Raw genomic sequence first — 23222 nt, forward strand, 5'->3', positions numbered from 1 at the left:
ATCAGCAACCAGAAAAGCTGGAATCATGTATGGACGGGTATATCCATTCAAACTCCTGGGGGTAAATTTATTTAACTGCGGGATTGAAAAACTGTAGATGTTGCCTATAGCGACCATCATCATCATCATCATTTATTTATATAGCGCCACTAATTCCGCAGCGCTGTACAGAGAACTCACTCACATCAGTCCCTGCTCCATTGTAGCTTACAGTCTAAATTCCCTAATATAGGTAAACACTCACACACACACACACACACAGACAGACATAGAGGGAGAGACTAGGGTCAATTTTGAAAGCAGCCAATTAACCTACCAGTATGTTTTTGGAGTGTGGGAAGAAACTGGAGCACCCGGAGGAAACCCACGCAAACACAGGGAGAACATACAAACTCCACACATATAAGGCCATGGTCGGGAATCGAACTCATGACCCCAGTGCTGTGAGGCAGAAGTGCTACCACTAGGCCACTGTGCTGCCCAGATTCTAGTTATTTATTTAGTACATTTTACAAAAGGACATCTAGAATCAGATTGGTTGCTATTGGAGCTTTTTGTCAACCTATCCAACAACAGGGCCGGAGGCAAAGACAAGGAGTGGGGAGACCCAGTGGTGAATTTGAGCATATTTGAATATGTCTTTAGAGGGTATGTCAAAACGTTCCTGGGAGAAGCGCAAAGGGGAGAAAAGGGTCCTGAGCGTATAGGTATTTGAGATAGACCAATACCCTAGCGCGCCAAGAAGCAAGGTTAAGGTCCAGAATACGTTTAGAGAGGGCTTGGAGGGACACGCTATGGGTAGGGAGTCAAAAACCTTTATAATGACCCATAGGTTGGTCCCAAATCAGCAGAGCATTCAAGATGGAGAGGGGTTGGTAAGTAGGTACTGTACGAGCGCCTCTAGGGGTCCCCAACAAGTCTACTAGGAGATAGACCAGAGAGGAGGCCCGTTCCAGGTCCACCCATGTTTAATGTTGGAGGGGTGAGACCAGTCCCTAAGATGTCACAGTAGGCATGCCTCTTGGAAGAGGGCCAGATTGGGAAGCATTAGGCCTCCCTGGCGCTTTGATAGGGTCATAAAAGTATGTTATTTACAAAACGTATTTATGGCACTTACTTGCCTGATTCATGTTCGATGCATGTCCCATTTGGGAAGGAGCGGATGGATATATGCAATGTTCAGTTAGTGTATGCCTACCCAGATGTGGCCAATTCAAGTCCTGGGTTTCTCTTTAGTATGCTTGGTTTCAGACATATCATTTGCACCAGGCAGAGGAGAGAGGTTTAAATGCCGACTGATAATGATGACCGACACAGCATAGTCTTTGTTTGGAAAAGTACACGCATGCATGCCACTAGATAGCACAGAACATGTGTATGCAAGATGGGCTATAAAAATACATTGCATGTACAGAAAATCTTGATTTATGTATTTAAATTATAATATTTTAAACTATATTATGATTATACTGTTTAGAGTCGTTCATTTACTTAACTAAACATTTTTTGTATGCGACCTTATATTGCACATATGCTTGTGCCTATACTGTTCTCTGTTTTCATGGCTAACTAACAGCAAGTGCTGTGTAGACAGTACTTGTACAACCAGATTCAAATAAAAATGCATCTTGAGATGTGCTTGGTTGTGAATACGGTTGTAACTATACTCATGTTCTGTGCTCTTTTTTTAAAATGCAAGTTGTGTTCAGGTTTAAATCAGGCCCACTGTGTTTTAGGTTTTGCCTGCATTAATACATATAGTCTGCGGGTTTAATGTTGAGTAGATGTATTTGAGCAGGTCCTCTCCCCACCCACTTACTGTGAACTAGAACAGCTTTTTGTTTGTTCGTTTTTTTTTAGCAATACAGCTACTCTTATGAGGTCTATTTCAGTTTCTCCCATTTACTCTTTCCCTGGCTCTCCTACCCCTACACTGAATGATTTTGAAGTCATACATTGTGATCGTATTTATTCCAATTTACCAGTCGTTACACCAGCTATACTATGATCAAATGCATAACAGAACTAAAATCTTTTCACCAGAAAGAAAAAAAAAAAAAAAAAAGGTGCAGTAGTTTACATACATTGTCATTTTAGAATTTTTCCTCTACCAACTAAAAGTGTATGACAAACACTTTCCACGGTGTTTCATGACCAATGGGCCCATCAAGAGTTGCCCTCCTGTTTAAAGCCAAGTGGTATCTCATTACATGCTCCTGCTAATGAATATTCCAATATGATTCACACTGGGAGAGACTCAAGAAGTTAAAAGCACAGGGTAGTAGCCTCTATCCTAAATTGTCTGTTTCACATTGTCTGTGTAGGACCCAATTTACATTTGTATGGGAACTGTCTTGATTCCTGTTACATGCAGAACCCACAGCTGGTTTTAAATAGATATTACTAAAAGCTGCATTTTATTGTTCTTTAGACTAAGGTCTGCAAGTTTGCTCTAACAATATATACTACTAGAAACTGTATTAATATGTTGGAGGTAGATTGTTGTAAGTTTATGGGCAGGTTTTTTCGATTACCAGCCATAAATATATAATGATAAAATGTATTGTTTCATCTTTGCTCTTTTGCATTTATTTATTTTAGTCTGACTGGTATTAAATAACCATATTAGTTTTTGATTGTCATGATGGCATTGTCGTACAGAGGTATATGAAATGGTCCTTGTTTTACCTGTATGTTCTTGAAAAAGGTCTTTATACAGAATGAAATGTTGCAATAAATAGACCCATCTATTGTTTCTGGAGGCAGAGAGCCAGCCTGTCTACCCCTGCTGTGCATTTGTATTTCTGCAAGGGGGAAGGGTGTGTGTGGCTGCTGTGACATGCTGTTTGCATCACCACAGCAGTGTGTATAAATGCAAACAAATATACAGATGTGTGCAATGGTGCAGCATGTACAAGACCATTCCTCTCCAAGCATTCCTGGAGGCCAGTGGTTTACCTATGAAAACAAACAGCCTATGAGGCTACTATGGGTCCCACTATTGTAAAGTGCCTGTATTTTATGACCCCATTTTAATACTGCCAAGGTATCTCACTGCTATATTGTGAGACCCACTGGATCTACCTGAGGCTCCAGGACATACGGTGTTGTCTAGGATCCCTAAGCGCACTCCTCATGTAATAAACCGTGAGATGCTATGCAATGTAAGGAGGTGAATTGGTACTTTACTAGACCAAGGTGATTTTCTTCACGGGTTCAATTCTTTGGATTATTTTACCACCAGATAGGTAAGGAGGTTTATCCACAAAACTAAGGATGACGACTGCAGTATCTTTCAAATTAGCCTTACTTAATTCCGAAGGAGGGCAGCTGATAAGAAATTGTTATGCGGTTTCCAAACTTAACAAATTAATGTTAATTTCAAACCAATCACATATGACTAAAATTGTTACTTGTTTTGTGAACATGAATTTTATTCCAGTGGAACTCTGTATCCCGGGTGTTTGTCAAAATAACCCAGGGCCATCTTAACAACATTATGGGCCCCAGGGCAATGCAGTGCACCCTACCTACACAACCACACACAGGAATTAAAAACGTAAAATTAAGTTAATATTTAAACACTGATTTTTGTTGCAAGTAGTGATAAACATTAAAACCCATGCTGTACAGTTGTGCCTTGATACATGGGATCTTATGGTGTCAGCACCTTCTTGTGCACCAATCATCCATCTTAAGGGGTAGGTAAGCCATGCAGTCTCAAAAAAACATGGATGGATGGATAGATCTATATGCACAACTTCCTGTAAAGTATGTAGACATGAGATGTTCTGTGACCATATAAAAGGATATATGGTAATTTCAGGTGACTTCTAATAGCTGCACTAAGTTAAAGCTGAGGTGCATTACTTTCTATAACACACAGGTTTCCATAATAAATATTTAAGTGTTTGCTCCCTCCCTCATTATAACCACTGACATCGGAACTCATAAGCAGAGATATTTTAACAGGAGTTTATACATATATTTACATCACTTGTTTAGTAAAGCTAAAGTGTGATTATTCAGTTCAGTCCAGATCATCTATATGTAAACATTTACATGGATATAAAATGTTTACATGGCATAAACTATTAAAAGAACATATAAGATGGATGCGGGTGTGTTGTATATACATGCATAGACGTGTCACTCAACTGCTCCTATCTAGTCAGTTTTAGGGTCTCCCTGAGAAGTCTCTGCGAGCTGCACACAACTTGTTGGACATCTTGTGTCCATCTTAGGTGGCAGACACCGTCTCCTCTCACATGTGCAGTGCAAAAGCACTAGAATTGCTAGGTCCCTGACTGGTGGGAGGAGCCGCTTGACTTTCAATGGGAGGAGGGTGGGCGCCGGGCCCTGCAGTGAATAGATTTTTTTCTTCCATTGGGCCCTGCTTATGGGGCCCCCAGGCAACTGCCCAGCATGCCCATGCGCAAGACAGTCCCACATTAACCCTTGCATAAATAATTGCATAACATTATCAGATATAATAATCCAACATGGTATAGATACAGATTTGTCAAGATAACCCCGTTTATATGTAAATTTCTACACAGTAAATATGAACCTAAATATATATTCCCCAAAATACAGGTGGTTCTCAAAAGCAGTTGTCCCTAATTTTTAGTTATTTAGCGTTGCAGCCGATTGCGGGTGAGTAAAACTCCGCAGCTTGCGGCGAGTTTAATTTCTCTACAATTTAGTAGTTTTATTTAAAAGCTTGGAGAGAAGATCTCTTTACTGCAGGTGTTCGGGACCCTGGAGATTTGTTTGCAAGATCTGTATTCCTCAATTATGACAGTTTCCATTCAACTGCACAGAGGATTTTAACAGCTCAGTCCTTACTTAGTATGAATTATCTATAGCTGTTAACAGTTTCCTCTTTCCTAAAAAGATTGGAATGAGTTATTTAGAGTCAAATCTCTGACCGATTATTTCAATGATGTTGGTTTAAACAGACTTTTACTTAATATTATGGAATACCTGGCTCTTAATGTCTCCATACATGTAGATAGCTCTAGTGTACCACTGATTCTATTTCTGTCAGTTGGGAGTATGAAGAAGGGCTGATATCTGTGAGGAGATTTTTTGTTTGTTTGTTTTTAAACAGACCTCTCTGGATGTTTCCCACTGAAGGGCGGCTATCAGCAGGGAATCCCCTCTTCTCACTCACAGCCATGGGGTGCAGCCTGTGGAAGCAACTCTGCTGCAGGGGAAGGGAATTTCCTTCTGCTCTGGTCCTCACTGCCGGGAAAACTCAGCAGCAGGTCCCTGTGCTCTTAGCCTGTCACCTCAGGCATCCCACATGGCAATTTATCCCCTCAGATTTTAAACCTCTAACTTTCCCACCAAAACTCAGCTGCTGCCCCCTCAGCCCCAGGAGTCAGAGCCCCTCCCCCTTATTTTTCTGTGCAAACTAATGTTTTAAATGAGTTTATAAGCATGTTCTTCTACTGACAAGTAGGTTAGAGAAAAGTCCAAACACAACTATTATAAAACAAAACACAATTACTATAAAATTATTTTGTTATTGGAACAACATACAATATTAAACTCAAAATCCATTGGCTATATTCGTATATTTTAAAGCAACACAAGTCCCTTAATAATGTATGTGGGCAATGTCATAGCTACTCCCACACACAATCAGTTTCCATAAGCAATTCCAAAAGGGAATATAGGTAATTATGCAGTGAGATGAATATAGCTAAGTGCACACACATATTTCTATATGTTTACATCTATATCATACTTGCCAACTCTTCCGGAAACTCCGGGAGACCCCCGAAATTCAGGTCAGTCTCCCGGGCTCCCGCGAGAGCTGGCATTTCTCCCGCATCCCGGAATACCCTTGTTAAATAAAACAATTCATCGAGAATCACTTCATTTTGCTACTCAAGTGAAGTCAATGAACAGTGTGACTTGAGGTAATGTATTGCACCTATGCATCTGTAGTCATTCATCAGAAGGTTTTGGAATATTTCTTGTGATTTGACATGTCATTCAATAATTTTGTTGTTACAGACTGTACATTTCCAATAGTCTGTAAATATACAGCTATCACAAATATATCCAAAAGGTAGGAACCAGGAATTATGTAATTAAAGCCTGAAAGTCACAAAAAAAATAAAAAAAATAAAGTCTAGTTCTGGTACTATGCACACTAGCAGATAACAGCATCATGTGCAATAATGACCAGCACTCATTTATTGAAATCACCACTGTATTATACATAGCTTGTACAAGGGCGTCCATGCCCTGGAAAGTTGATCTATTTTCTTACTACCTCTTGGCCACCCAATGTACACCCTGGGAATACTCAGAATCACTTCCTGGCATTTAGACACAGCATTTATGCTTTTTAAATTTATTAATAAATTTGCACTGTTTACCAATAATGACAACATACATTTTTATTCAACGATTAAGGTTTGTGCGTGCTATCTATACCTACTTGTACAATTTAGTTTGACAAAAGATGTGCTATGTTCCAAAGTGTGCTGCTCTCTGTGGGGAAAAACAAACAAACTTTTTGCTTGGCTATCAAATTCTTAATTATATATAGAAATCCTAAGCGCTGTGGATACCCGATTTTATAGATACAACAGTCAAGTATCCTTTTTTTCTTATCTGTACCATTGACTCAAAAAGGTTTTCAATTTATAATATATTGAAGTAAGCAGAATGGACAGTACAATATAATTATACAGAAGAGATTAAACACAAGGTGGCAGCAGAGTTTGGCAATGAGCTCTCTGCTCTGACCACCAACACTTAAATAAGCACCAGAACACCATGTGCATGGTCCATCATTATGTAAATTTAAACTTGCTCAGAGGAAGATGATCAAAGGCCAGCTTCACTCTGATCAAGTTGGCTTGGCAATTAGCACCCATATGGGAAATACAGTTTAGTCACAAAATGGAGAGAGGGTCAATGATAACCTACACAGAATGCAGGGGGGGTGGGGGGGGGGGGGTAGGTGGGCCAATGACGACCGACAGAATGGAGAGAGGAGGAGGGAGGTGGTCCCTCCTTGACACAGAATGGAGGTCCAATGATGATTGACGCAGAAAGAGGTGAGGTGGAATGTGATTGATGCAGGAAGTAGGGGTTAATCATTACATTTAGAATTATGAAGGGGAGATGAGGGGGGCAAAGTGATGAAAATAAGAGTGTATAGGGGGATTAGTATGAGAAGAGAATGGTGCAAAGGAATAAAGAAGTGGATTGAGTGGGCAATTATAATGCAGAGGAGAAGGGGGATGAAGGGTTTTAGGAGTGAAGAGTTATGATGTGAATTGAAGGAGGTGTAATGTCCGAAAGAGGGAGGAGAGAGCTAGGTGTAAAAGGGACGGGGGATATGTATATGGTGCTCTATTTATCAACAGACACCAAATAAATATGCTTTAAAATTTCCCTAGCTCCTACCTTCAAAAATACTGTAATCAATGGAACAGGCTCTGACACAGACTTGCATCATGGTCAATTTCATCAGGAGACATTTGCCTAGTCTGGTAAAGACCATTTTTTAAATGAATTATTCTGCAGCCCAATGGTTTTACTTGCATCAATAGAGTCAGAGGGGACTCCTAATATCCATAACAATATTACAGTAAAGGGTAAATTATTAAAATGTATACCTTGAAATTTTGAAATACCAAAGAACTATTTAATCAGTCAATAGTCCTCTAACTACTGTGCAACAGGTATAGTTTGCATGGGACATAAGAGTAACTGCTGGAATAGGGGGACAGGAGAATCTGTTTACACAACAAGAGGTATATTTACTAAACAACGGGTTTGAAAAAGTGGAGATGTTGCCTATAGCAACCAATCAGATTCTAGCTGTCATTTTGCAAAATATACTAAATAAATTATTGCTGTAGGCAACATTTCCACTTTTTCAAACCTGCAGTTTAGTAAATATACCCCAAAGACGCTTGGGGGTATATTTACTAAAGCTGAAGCCAAGTTTTCAAACTTCCATTTTGGTTACAATTTAGCAAATTTGACTACCTTGGGCATCTCGCCCAAAGACTCATTAGATAGGGGGGCTGCAGTGAGAACTAAGTGAAAGACATAAGACTGGACTAGACTGAAGAAAAGAATTTGGGGCAATGAAGTAAACCATTCTCTGATATACATAATGTACATTGACTTCAGAAGCACAGAATTCTTGTAAATTTAAAATGGTATTCATAACTCTTGTACACTGATGTTATAGTTAGTGACTTCCACAGTAAAAAACTTAATTGTAAAAAGTCTTTTGTCAGTTTTAAAGAAACATAATGTGGATGGCACATAAAGACCAATGGACCACCAATTATTATGCCTATTTGACTTAAGACATGCATTGCCAGACAGGAATTACAAAAGAAATATCCTAAAAGAAGCTAAACTTGTACTATACAATATATATTATTTTGAAATCAACTCATTTGTTTAGTTATATTTTTTAACTAAAATATGTAGAAATATATGGATACTATTTTTTTTTTATTATTTATTTATTTTTAACTACAGTAAGATTTTATTTTCTCCTTATAGCTAATTGGACCATTCTCCAGCCATAGCCCATTCCTTTTCAAGTCATTAGCGATAGAAGAGCGCTCCCAGATGTCCCATACTTATAACAGCATGGAAAGTTCAGCTGATCGCAGCACCTTCTAACTGTCTGTGCTTGTAAAATAAACCACATACACCTTTCTTTTCTATAGCTGGTCATTGCAGCCAACAGCGCTGGCAGTAAAAATATCCTATGACCAGCTGAACAGGTGGGGGTCCTGCAGAGCGAATACATTCTGAGTACATTCATTTTTTTGTAAAAATATAATGAGATTTCAAAACTGCTCTCAATCAATCAAAGGTCCACAAAACTCATACATTTGCTTTCTATGGCCCCGACCAAAATGATTAGTGGTTGAAAAGAAATCTATAGGCATTTAAAAGGGCAGGCGGTAAAAAGGTCATGTGATTAGCTCACCACTCACAAATATTTTACAGGTGACAGTCCGTGGAGCATCATTGGCACAAGTCAATTAAACATAGAGAAAAAAAAAACACACATTTTACTGTAATACATAAAAAAGTATTTATACACAATTTTATTGTATTCACAAGTTCTGTATTTTGTTTTAGGTGGGAGATACGCTTAACAGCTCAGGACAGACTACTTTTTATTTTACACATGTTTAAAGATACTCCACATTTTTTTTTTAACCACTATTTTGTTAACAGCGAAAGCCGTACATTAGGTGCCACCATTAAGTAAAAATGCCAATGCAGAAAACAGCTTTATGTTATACCTTTAAATAAAGACAATTCTGTGGGAGATAATATATTTGTTTGCACACAGCCGTGAGTAGTCACCAATGGCCTCATCTCATTCCTCCTCCTCTCTAAAAAAAAAAAAAAAAAAAAAAAAAAAACCCAGCAAAAACACAAACAAAAAAAAAAAAGGTCTAAAGTACCATTACCTAAATTTGGGAAGGGGAGTGATGCAAACAGAGCTGTGTGGCAGGGGGTGTTTTAGAACACATGTATAGGGGGTCATATCTAGATACACAAAAACAATAGTGGTGCTTTAAACTGGTTTATTTTTTCTAAATACTTCTGTTAGAAGGTTCCCCCAAGCACCTACCAATTTGACAGTAAACTGTATATTGTAATGGAATTTCCCCATACTAGATTTTGATGATGTCCACTTAATAATAGCATGGTGAATACTTCCAAACTGGTTGAGAAGTTACACGGAAAGAGGTGTACTTCAAAATTGTCTCTCGTTAGTTTATTACCCTTTTAATTGTCTAATCGTTTCATAACCCTGCAAGAAGAAAGAGTGGGGATATAGTATCCGGCTTTGCCAAAATCATGAGAAGAGCGTTGTTACAGCATTGAATGATTCTCAATTATTTACAATAGTTTAAACAAGCAAAGCTACATTACTGGTGCATATTAGTGTGGTTAACTTGAGAGCACATGCCTTTGTGCCTTCAATGAAACTTCCTAATGATGTGGGCCCAATAGCAACATTTAATAGGGGCTTCAATCTACCAGCGAAATTTGAGAATATACATATGCACATGTGGCTTTGACAAGGGCGGTGGTCCCCCCTAGTAGCAGGCCCCATCACAGCTGTACCCCCTGCTACTATGGTAGCTATGCCTTCACTTATGTGTCTGCTCATTGTGGAGATATATGGGTAAGCACTTGAGCACTTTCTTACCACTCAGAACAGGCTGTCAGAAGAGACCAATATGAATAGGGAGCCTACAATGAACCAAATCTAAACTGATGAATGTATTATCCAGCTGAGCCAGGTGATTACCTGTTTTGAGGTCATCTGAACAACAGACAGAATGACAGAAAATGGACATCATTGAGTTATTAAAAGTGGCATATAGTCAGAGCTCAGACATGAAAACTGGCACCTGACACCAAAGAGAATTATGTCAAGTCCATGGAAATATTGCACAAATGGTTAAGGCACATCATCAACATTTATTTATATAGCGCCAGCAAATTCCGTAGCGCTTTACAATTGGGAACAAACATTAATAAAACAATACTGAGTAATACATACAGACAGAGAGGTAAGAGAACCCTGCTCGCAAGCTTACAATCTATGGGACATAAAAGTTAATTTTGTATTAGGGCAACACAGTGGCATGGATTTATAAGAAATAATATAAATTTACACAATATTAAACTGCAAGCCAAAAACACTTGTGTGCTTCAATTAATGTTTTTAACTGACAAATCTACACCTTATGTAGTGTCCATGCTCAATGATTATATTGCTAAAGTGCTTATATTGTCATACAGTTTATTACTTCCCAGGTACATTATATGTCTTTCAACAGATCATATACTCAGACTAGATCTTAGCTATAACCAAATGAAAAAACAAAAATAAAATACAAAATATGTAAACATTGATTGCAAGTAAGTGCCATCATGGAGGGCTATATAGTGCCCATTGTATTATACCCATATACTATAATTCTGTATTATTAAATATACATTTGGGGACACTTTCAGGGGTTCATATCCTACATACACTCCTATTTAAAGACAGGTAGCACTGCATACCTGACAGATGCATTTAGATGAAGGGCTCTCGCTTACATAACATATTTTACTCAAAATAACGGTATACCCTCTATGACCACAAGCCATAATCAATCTAATACTCAGCTCTAATACAAATTTCATAACACATAAATCATATCAAAGAGTAAACATTTCAGATGAGGGGCATTGTTGCAACTGATTTAAAGCAGTTGCAAACATTTTAACATGTCACATTTTTTATTTATTTCTTACATAAACCTCGTGCTCTGAACCAAGCCAAAATACTAATAGGGAATGTAATAAGTGGATCAGATACACAAATTGAATGTTTTGATTAAGACGTAGAGTGGTGCACATACACACTTATATATTATATACACACACATACTAACAGATATGCTGCACAAGGCATCGGAGCCCCATAGATCTGATCTGACAGACAGGGCTCACCTGACGTCGGTCGGCAGTCCCTGGGTGCTGTAAGTCAGACAGTTGCAGAGCGGTCCTCCGGAGTTGGGAGAAGTCCCCCTCATCGTCGCTGGTCCCTGGGCCGGAGCCCCGTGCTAGCTTCCCAGCTCCCATCTCCCGGCGCATCTCAGAGCGCAGTTCCAGATAGCAGCAGATAGTAACTAAGTGCAATGACAGGGACAGGGCGAAGAACCCCAGGAATAGCCGACAGCTCCCGCAACTTTTGGGACAACTACATCCAGAGTGTTGCAGAGAGGAGGAGTCCGGAGATAGGGAGGGGTCCGTCCCAGGCTGCTCGGACAGACTCCGGGTTGCCATGCTCGCAACTGGCAAAGGAGCAGTGTGGTCACCGAGGAGGAAGGCGCAGCCCGGTCTCTTGGCAGCACGTCTGGTTACTACAACCGGTCACGGCACCATGACTGTTAGCCGGAGACCCCGGGATAGCTTTGACCTGACCGAAGCAAGCAGATGAAATAACTCTGTGGAGCAGGGAAAGAGGAGGCGCTGTAGACACAGGACAGCTCCGTCCTCTCAACATCAAACCACACCTCCCAGTCAAGCACCCCAATCCGTAACCCCGCCTCTCCTGTGCTGGCCCCGCCTGCATAGTAGACGGGGCGAGTCTCTGTCACAACGCCACACCCACATGCCCGTTTCGGTCCAATCATACACGGTAATAAAAACAACACTTCACCTCCGCAACGTAACTCCTCCCACAGACCAATACTGCCACCTATCGCCCGCGTTGCTTGTACTGCAAACTTAGTCTAACGTGAAGATAAAAAAGACAGGCGGGGAGGGGATGCCAGAATGTGAATCAATTCTAGCGATTACCACATATGCCCCAGGCTCACAGATACCAACATGACATGATTTGCTCCATCAAGTCATAGCTATAGTGAAAATAATTTCTTCTCGTTCTTTGAATTCTTGGTATGCCATTAGAAGTGGTCCTTTTTCCCAATAAAGCCAGATATTCTTTTTAAAGTTGGTAAGTGGGACACTTTTATTCTTTTTTTTTTTTACTATTTTATGTACTTTGCGTCTTTTTGTATATTAAGTGCCAGGAAATTTATTGGAGTTGCTTTCACAATTCAGCACAGTTCCTCACCAAAGCGATTTTTAAAATTTTGACAATCATACCATATGTTCGTTTACTAAACACAATGCAGACTTGGCTGTTTACACAACAATTTACAATAAACTCCTTTCACCCTAACTCTACACAAATGCAAGTCCATACATACTGGGCAACTGATCTGGCACAAAAACTATGACAGCAGATGGACCACCATATTAGTCTGTGCATGTGGTCATCTTCTGACAACACTAAGAGGCTTCAATGACACCAAATGAGCTGCTGGATCTTCTCCACTTTGGATACCTCCATACCCATAGGCAATTTTAAATGCAGGCAGACACTGCCCGTTTATTTGCACATCAGGGTTTCTTTCAGCCAAGGTCAGTAGGAGTCTTGCCGTGCAATTTCCTGAACCCAGCACTTATTTTTTGTTGTATGGCCCCAAACCTCCTGTTCCAGTTTGTTCATTGTGTGGATACCAAGGGCATAGCAAGACCATTTACCCACAGATAGACTGTTTCTTTTCAGACCAACTCACTACCGCTTCCGCTCAGGCCCCGCGCTCCCATTAGGCAAGGTTAGGCACTTGCCTAGGGCGCCACAGATTAAAAATTTCCTTAAAACTGTGCGGCGACCGCTGACTATACCTTTCACGGCTGCCGCACAGCTTCACATACATCCACAGGGAGGGGGGGGAGGGACTATTGCTCACCACCACTGCCGCCTCTCTGCTCTGTCTCCTCCCCTCCACTCACTGACTGACTGTCGGGCGTGACATCATCATCACGGCCCGACAGTGTCAGTGAGTGGAGGGGAGCAGAGAGGAGGCAAGTTAGAAGCAGGTAAGAAAAGACGCACATTTTCAAAATCGGCGCCCCCACCCTGCACACTTACACACTATTTTGTAAGTATGCAGGGTGGGGGCGCCGATTTTGAAAATGTGCCGGGCAGGGGGTGCCGATTTTGTAAATGTGCCTAGGGTGCCACGGACCCTAGTACCGGCCCTGCTTCCGCTACTCCAAGTTCACCAGTGATACAGGTACTGGTGCAGGTTGAAAGTAAAGTAGTTACAAGCATAATGGTAACTAACATTTTAATGCGGTAGGACTTACTCCCCATAAAAAGAGAATTATACAACATAGCCCAATCCATATTGGTTATGTCCATGGGGACGTTCGGGTGTACCTAGCCTCTTTAGTCTCTTTATCCATTAAAGTGAAACACTGCTAAGTTGAGGATGGGGGTTATTCCTTGTTTACCATCTCCTGTTCTGCCAGGCCAGGATTAGCCAGACTTTCTTGCTCTTTTTGAAACTGTGAGGAAAACAGTGTTTCTTCAGCCACTGAGACCCTAGGAGAGACATTTCAATTTGCCCCTGATTTATTTCTAAGCTAGAGTTAAAACCCCTACATTTCAGACATAGAGAAGAAAAGACCACAAGGATTTGGTCTAACAAGAAGTTCTGGTGGGAGGGAGAGTTGCACCAATTTCTGTTGATACCAATGATGATGTTGATTTGCATATTATTAATGAGGAGGTATTAACTCTTCTCCTTGCTCCCCTTTCTGACCTTGTGGTACAACAGAAAAACCCTGCGATTAAAAGAGCATTTGCAAATGTTGTGACTGTTGATGATAAAAAGTTGCACAGTTTAAAAGAGCTCACGTACCCTTGATTCATTTTGCAATACAATACATTACACCAAAAGGACAAGCATAAACATACAGGGGAGGTTATACAACAATGTGCTGTTTCCACCCACTTTAGAAAACAGGTGTTGACTTTGGCCCATTCTTTTTCTTGGGGTGGACACTTGGAATGGGATAAAACTGTGGATGGCTTCATGACAAGGTTTTTTTCGGCCAGGTATCTTTTCAGAGGTTGCTGGATTTTACGCAGCATGTCCTGATTGTCAAAGAATAGCCACAAAATATCTAGTCCCTGCTGCACTAGTTCCCCTCCCCATTATTGGTGTTTCTTTTGCAAAAATAGGAGTGGACCTAGTAAGACCTATTGAACCATTCTTTAAAGGTTTTAAGTACATTCTGGTTGTTAACAAAAATATGGTGTAACAGTTACACAGGCGCTCCACAAAAAATGCAGCTATTGTTTACCCAAAAAATGTCATGAAAGACTAAAATATAGTATAAAAAGAAGAGCAACAAAAATGCGCTTCTTTTTAACAACGAGTAAAAGACCATATAAAGACATATAAATATATGAAAGGTATAAATAGGCTACTTGGCATGAAACTTTTTCCACTATAACTGCAGCTTTCACATCTAAGTTCATCTCCGTAGAAATCTCCGTCACTGTCTGTGGCATATACACGATGAATGTTTCAAATATCCATATAATAGTATAGTTTCCAAGTATTCGCCTCTGCATGTGAGGTATATGGAGTATTCTCACATGAATCCAGACAGACGGTCATATATAAGAAGAGAAGGAAAAATAGAAAAACATAGTGTATTTCTGTATAATCCAAATAAATAGCTTCTATGTAAAATTGGCATGACATTGTGATTCAATGGACATACAGACTCCCTAGGGGTAATGAGAACAGGTTATAAATTATGGTTTATTAGGTCCATGCCTTAGACCAGTGTTTCCCAAACCCAGACCTCAGGTACCCCTAACAGTGCAGGTTTTTCCAGGTCATAAGTGGAGTAATTAGTACCACCTGTGGATCTTTCAAAATGTGTCAGTAAATAATGAATACACCTGTGCTCCTGCAAAGAGACATGGAAAATAAGCAATGTTAGGGGTACTTGAGGACTGAGTTTGGGAAACACTGTCTTAGACAATGTCCCAGTCCCTTGTACAAAAAAAGAAGGACTGGCAGGCTACTATAGGAGATTTATTCCCCAGTTCTCTACACTGGTGGACCTTTTATCGTACTGGCTGAAAAATTCAGCTCCAAATAGGGCACCATGGTCTTCTGAGGGTCAGGCTGCTTTTGTCACTATCAAGCCGATCCTTTGTGAGGGTCCTGTTTTACTGTCTCTGGGCTTTACTAAACAATGCGCATTACAGATTGATGCCTCCAATGTGGGACCAAGGCAGTGTTGGCTAACCCGTGACACTCCAGGTGTTGAGAAACTACAAGTCCCAGCATACCCTTCCAGCGATAAGCTGCTATATATTGGCAAAGCATGCTGGGACTTGTAGTTTTACAACACCTGGAGTGTCACAGGTTAGCCAACACTGGACTAAGGTGTGGAAGTCAAATAATTGGATGAAGTCGGCTAAATTAATTAATATTGATTTACCATGTGATTGCAATTAGTACGCCACGTCTAACGATGCAATTGCACGAATAAATAACACACATTCACACTTACACTTGTAAATAGTACACATTTTCTAAAGTTCCAATCTACATTTGATTATTTAATAAATTAATTAAAGGTTATTTATACACAGATAATATTATAGTACAGGTATTTATGGTTAAGGTCCTCTAAAATATATAGAGTTTGGTCTCATATTAATCCATATTGCACCAGCAGTAACCCGGTTACAACAGAGTAGCGATCGCATCTAGTGGTCGCTAGTTATGAGCGATATGAGATTAATACTTAAAAGCACTCTTCTTATGGGTCAGATTAAACCATTTTTCCACGGGAAGACACGTATACATCGTTAACCCTGGACCAATGGAGAACTCTCTTAGTGTAATCTATGTATATTTTGTGACCTCATCAGTGTTTTTTCTAAACTTAACAGTATATAAGCAGCCTCTGATTCAGATACAGTTTCACTCTTTGCCAACAGACATCAGGATTGACAGATTGTTCCTGGATCCAGGGCTGTGCAGCATATGTATCGGTTGTACTTTGTATTATTATAGTGATCTGCTAAATTTTGCTATTAAATCTCTTTTGTGCTTTGGAACCACATTAATTGCATCAGACAATATTTATTGGTAGTGACAATACAGACTTAACAAACGGAAGTTCTGTTCCGAAATTTTGAGGGGGTTGAGCATCCGGTTTTATATCTGAGCTGGAAGCATTACCATCGAGAAACCAGTATTTGGTGGTAGAGAAGGAGTGCCTTGCAGTAAAGTGGGCCATAGAGGTCCTCAATACTACCTTGTTGGGGTGCACTTTGCTATGGCCACTGATCAATGCCCCTTAAGGTGGCTCCATTCTATGAGAGATTCAAATGCTCGCCTCACTAGGTGGTATCTTGCACTCCAGCCATTCTCTTTTGAGGTGTATCACCGCCTAGGACGCTTGCAAGTTAATGCAGACTTTTTGTCCTAAGCAGGGCTGGGACACTGGGCTTTAGCCTCGGGTAGTCGGGCATCACCCTTTAACGGGATAGGTATGTGCAGGGTGAAGAACTGCCATCTCTGAGGAAAGGGTTAACCTCATAGCAGCCTGAAATTCAAAAGATGCTTTGGCTTCTTTTTGTTGAATTTCAGTTACACTTGACAGCTGTTGTTTTTTTGTAAGTTTTTTAAGCAACATGAACAATAACAAATGTAATTCTACAATGTGTATAGTACTAGCCTAGAGTATGATAGAGAATGCATCACATTTAAATCCTCAGGGATCTAGAGCAGGGATGACCAACCCGCGGCTCTCGACCCGTGTGACTTTAAAATTGATGCTCCTAGAATGTTGGGTGATACTCTGTGGCTGTCAGCAATGCTGCATTTTCTGACAGCCACAGATCTGACAGCTCGATTGCAGCCGTGTCATATGACCTCCATTGCATAATGCAGGTAGGTCATGTTATGACATCAATCCAATCAGGGAAGGAGGAGGAGAGTGTGTAGTCTGTACCCCCTCCTTCCTCTGTGCAGGATCCAGCAACTGTAGATGAATCAAAACAGCAACCAATGTTCAGTGAATGATTCTAGAGCCATTTTCATATGGCATTTCAAATTGCTTCACATAGCAATCGCAGTACAGATCAAGCCGGGATAAATATAAGAGAAATGCCCTTACAATATTAAATCATAGCATAACCTCGGGAACACTTAGGGCTATTGTCTACTATTCTGCAGAGATCACACTGCACCAACAGGTAAGTAAGGGGCATGTGAGCAGCTGATGGCATTTGAGAATATCTCTTGGAATGTGTGGAGTTTTGATTGGCCTGTATGGGACATATGGTGAGGCTGATTGGCCTGTATGGGACATGTGGGGAGGCTGACAGGCCTATATGGGGCATGTGGGGAGGCTGATTGGCATGTATGGGGCATGTGGGGATGCTGATAGGCCTGTATGGGTCATGTGGGGAGGCTGATTTGCATGTATGGGATATGTGGTGAGGCTGATTGGCATGTATGGGACATGTGGTGAGGCTGATTGGCATGTATGGGGCATGTGGAGAGGCTGATTGGCATGTATGGGGCTTGTGGGGAGGCTGATTGGCATGTATGGGACATGTGGTGAGGCTGATTGGCATGCATGGGTCATGTGGGGAGGCTGATTGGCATGTATGGGGCATGTGAAGAGGCTGATTGGACTGTATGAACCATGTGGTGAGGCTAGTGTGTATGTAAGGGGCACGTGGTGAGGTCTGGTGCGAATGTGAAGAGGTCTGAGAGGCATGTTTCCTATTTATAACTCTTTTTTTATCCACACTTCAATAGTTTCCTCCACAGCGATTGTGGATACAGAAGCATTGGGAGCTACAGTGGAGAGACTGTAAGTAACCCTTTGAACCCTCCTTCACTGGACACAGTAGCGAGATAAGAGCTGAGTTGATTATTATACTGAACATTTTGGCACTGTTGGATATCTTATTTTTCACTTAGCAAGATACTGTAAATTATGTTATATTTTCAATGTATGTGTGTGTGTTATGTTTGCGCATGTTTATACTGTATGCATTATGTATGCACATGTTTATACCAGGGGCGCACGCAGGATTTTTAAGGGGGGGTTTCCCCCCTACCCAAAAAAAAAAATAGAGAGAGCTGCAGCTCCATTTCGGCAGCACTGTACTATACAGCAGCCGCGGCTCTGTCAAAGAAGCAGCGGCGGCGGTGCTGTATAGTACAGTACAGCGCCGTATGTAGAGGCACTTCGATAGCGGAGGGGAGGGGTTTCCAGCGAGGGAGACCCAGAAACCCCCCCTGCGTGCGCTTCTGTATACTATGTAAAAGGTAAAATTGGCTCTTTGCCGTATCTATGGATATATTTTAGCTTTTAGGCTCTGACTGGTTGTCCACCCCTGATCTAGAGGATGTGACATTCTAGTGGAGAATAACTGCTTCTTTCGAGACCACTTATGCAAATTCAATACATGTTCTACAGCTATTAATAGCATAAGAATTCCATGTCACTGCTGCATCTGTTTTTCACACAATACAGTATTTTTCTGACATTTTACAGGCAGAATCTGACTCCTAGTGGAGCACTATTGTAGCACCACTATTATTTTGTAAGACTGAGAAACATTAATTTGAAACTCACATTTGCTTATACATTTTTACAAAGTTGCAAAGTTAAGACATTATCTAAACACAACTTATTGTTTTATGTTTTCCAGTAGTAGTGTACAGTACAGTTGTGTTGCTGTACACAAAAATACAAATACACATAATATCCCTTTTATTTTGTATTGTGAGAAAAAAACAGTACTATAATTGCATACCTATGGCTTTTCTAAAAACAAAAAAGCACTAATGTTTCTGAGTGGTACCTTAGTCAAAATCTATTGTAAAACTTTTATGGGCAGCTCATAATTGGCTTCTTTTATTCTACTGTTGATTAGAACGGTTGTGCTCTGAGAGCCTCACTTAGAGTTGGACATAAATCCCGTTGCACCATTTAAAAATGCTTTCTGACACATGCACTAAAACTTGAACCTGAATTTAGAAATTCACATGAAATTACACCCATGGCTCCTTACATCTAGAGAGGAGGATCAGTGAACGTTCACGTGCAACCACAGGAAGGTTGTGCTCATGCTAGTCACTTATGTTTGGCTAAGAGGCTAATGACACTTCCACTTGAGGCGTCATTCATCTCCTGGGCTCCTTAAAAGCAGCTATAGTAGGGTTTTTTTCTTTAATTTATTTCCTCTGTTCTACACTGTGAAAGAAGGATCACATTGGGATTATTTTTAATAAAGTGGTAAAAGAGGATTTTTCAACAAGTCTTTATGGAAATAAAAATGTATTTAACTATTTGTGTGTGTGTTTATCTTTTCCAGTTATTGCATAGCTGCATGTTCCATAGGGTACACCGGCGTCATGGGGTGGCAGAGTTGCCATTACGGTGGTCCAGACTTTATTATATTACTATTACCCAGGTAGTCATAGCAAGCTCACTTGTTTTCTTTGGACTCTACCCCAACTGAATGCACTTTGGTCGCTTCTTTAAAGGCTCTGAACCAGAATCAGCAAACACAGGGTGTGGCCTCCAACGTCTTTCCTAGCTTTCAATAACCTTAAACGAGCCTTTTCTTTGACTCCCATTCACAAATAGTCAAATACTTCCTGTCATTTCCTCTTTGAAGTGAATGCCTTATCATATGGGGTAGGCACAGTCTTGTCCAAACAATCTTCTTCTGACAAACTCCATACTTGTGGATTTTTCTCCCGTAAACTCCAACCAGCTGACATGAGTTATGGCATTGGCGACAAAAAGCTTCTTGCTATTAAGTTGGTTCTAGAAGAATGCAGAAATCTACTTGAGAGGGAAATATTCCCAGCAACTATCCACATGGATCATAAAATTTTGCATTATTTTATAAACTGAACAATGCTCCCCAAGCAACATGGTCATTATTATCTTCTTGCTTTAAACTCTTACCTATCGCACAAGGACGAAAAATATTAAAGTTGAAAAGTTTATGGTCACTCCCAATCCTTCAACAACTCTGATCTTCAGTTTCCATCAAAAACAAAGCATAGTTTAGATTCTATTTACTGGCTACTATACATTCCTTACCTGGCAGCCATCCACCTGGGAAAACTTTGATCTCTCTGTCCCCAGTTATTAATTTGGGTTCCTGCCCCCCAGTTCAGTTGTCATTGCAGGAGTATATATATATATATATATATATATATATATGTGTGTGTGTGTGTGTGTATATATATATGTATGTATATATATATATATATATATATATATATATATATATATATATGTGTGTGTGTATATATATATATATATATATATATATATGTGTATATATATGTATATATATATATATATATATATATAGAAAAATAATAAGCAAAAGGCGCTTAGTGCATTAATATAAAAAACACCAAATTGTGACAATACTTATGCGTATATGTGTACCTCATACACAATAAGAATATAAAAAACATACAAATTTACGCAGCAGGCAGCTCCTCAAAAAAAGCACTCATTTGCAAGTGCCCAAATAATTCTAAAAGACAAAAGGAGAGAGAAGCGTCACGCATAGTGTATTAAATGACCAACAATTAGTCTTCTCAGTGTGACAAACAAGTGAATTGGCCTCCTACCAAAAAATGAATAATAAACAGCTTATCTGTAATTAGATTCCCGACATCCTATATAGTAAGAATCCTTGATGTCCAGTCCTTATGGCTCCAGATATTCAGATCGCTATGGACTCAGAACAAAACTATTATGGTGTAGTATGCCAAATAAGGCTACCAACAATTCCTCAAAAGTGGGTACCAACATAAGCTCATATCAAATTGATCCATCAAAAATTTTAATTACAAAGGTAAAATAATTTTATATATATAAAATGCGCCCGTACATAATATATAACATATATAGGCTTATCTGCAATCTTTCCTGATGGTAGTCACGGATCTCTCAAAACCACCTGGCCGAGGTAGATATGGTAATCCACGGAAAGAATCAGAAAACGCCTTATCCCCCTCAACGCGTTTCGTCACTCGACTTTTTCAAGAGGATTCCGGGTATGTAGTATAGTATATTAGTCCAAATGTCCAGTTTATATAGTCCCACAAAGCACAAACACCTGTAAGTATCATTATCTGGAGATCCGGCCGGACAAAGCAATATGACATCACTTCCGGTGACGGACCCTCCGTCACTTCCGGTATCGAAAGATCTGTCACTTATCAAAGTAAAACATTTTTTCATATTATTGGATACATGTTACTTCCGCATTATAACTATATTACAGCTTGTTTATACACAGCACTAGGAAAGTAACTCTTTATCGAAAAACGAGCCTCCTCATACTTATCAATAGAACCATTCACATATCATATTATCGTCCTCATTTTTGTACAATGGAGAGCGCCATTTTCTAGTGGATTATATCACTAAAACATATGGAAGCCATTTTTAACTAGATCCCCTCGTTGTTATATAGGGCATTGAAGCAATACATACAAGCATCTATTAAATATGTATTACAAGCATCAATTAGTATACAGTACAACCAAGAATTAACAGCAAATCAAAGTACATACATAAATTACATATAAAAACATATAAAAAAATATATCATTTTGATATATAGTATATCTTCATATATCAAGAAGTATTAAAACTTCCAAAATACATAATCCCCCTGTCAGATAAACAAGAGGAAAAAAGAAAGGAGAGAGAGAAGAGACAAAAAAATAAATTAATATTACAAATTAGAAACATAGATCATATGAAGGCAGCTAGCTCAAAGGCTCCATTTAATCCCCTTGGTGCAAGTGTATCCAGTTTGTAGATCCAAAACATCTCTCTATGTGATAATTTATTAGCTAAGTCTCCACCTCTAGGGCCCAGGGAGACTTGTTCTATAGCCTTAAATTTAAGCCCCTTTGGATCAGCATTATGATGTTTAGTAAAATGTCTAGGAATAGAGTGTATATCCAATTTATTTTTAATTGATCTCACATGCTCCTGGATTCGTAATTTGATATTCCTCTTAGTTTTCCCAATATACTTTAGGCCACATGGGCATTCCAGCATATATACAACAGATGAAGCCAAACAATTCATATATGTTTGAATTTTAAACTCTTGTTTACTACCAGAGTCTGTAAATATCTTGTTCAGTCCATCCACAAATTTACATACATTACATTTGGTGCATTTATAAAAACCATTAGGATGCTTTAAGAAATTATTAGTTTTGTCCTCACAAACCAGACTTTTCAGATTACTAGGTGCCACCATATCTTTTAAATTCCTAGATTTCCGAAAAACAATATCAGGTTTTTTTGGCACTATAGGACCTAAAACGGGGTCTACACAGATCAGGTTCCAATATTTATTAAGAACATATCTTACTCTTTTTTCTCCCATCCCATATTCTGTGATAAAAGGGATCAGATTCTCTTTCTTTTCCCTCTCCTTATATTTTAAAATGTCGTTTCTCTCAATATCATTAGTTCTTTTTAGCGCTTCAGAGATAATAGATTCAGGGTATTTGCATTCTCTAAACCTTTTAACATAGACCTCAGTTTGTTCATTACATACATTCTTGTCAGAACAGTTACGTTTAATTCTACTAAATTGAGATAACGGGATGTTATTTTTCCATTTTCTCATATGGTTGCTCCCATAATGTATATAGCTGTTAGTATCGACATTTTTAATAAAAGTTTTGGTTTATATTCTCTCTTCCTTAATTTCCAGAACCAAATCTAAGA

The 23222-nt window shown here is 39.5% G+C and overlaps 1 protein-coding gene across 8 annotated transcripts in view; it reads right to left on the minus strand.

Annotated features, from left to right (window-relative positions):
• The window catches only part of LOC142100743 (NALCN channel auxiliary factor 2-like), a 471729-nt gene that overhangs the window by 122639 nt on the left and 325868 nt on the right, over positions 1-23222 (minus strand). For 2 of the 8 annotated variants that reach the window (XM_075184524.1, XM_075184523.1), the window contains exon 1: positions 11530-12113. The exons of the other annotated variants lie outside the window; for them this stretch is intronic. In XM_075184524.1, the coding sequence (XP_075040625.1) occupies positions 11530-11865 (336 nt within the window). In that variant the 5' untranslated portion in view covers positions 11866-12113. Of the gene's footprint in view, positions 1-11529; positions 12114-23222 lie in introns of those variants that run through there. 8 annotated transcript variants of the gene reach the window in all.

This window comes from Mixophyes fleayi, chromosome 9 (genome assembly GCF_038048845.1).
Source record: "Mixophyes fleayi isolate aMixFle1 chromosome 9, aMixFle1.hap1, whole genome shotgun sequence".
Lineage (NCBI taxonomy): Eukaryota > Metazoa > Chordata > Amphibia > Anura > Limnodynastidae > Mixophyes > Mixophyes fleayi.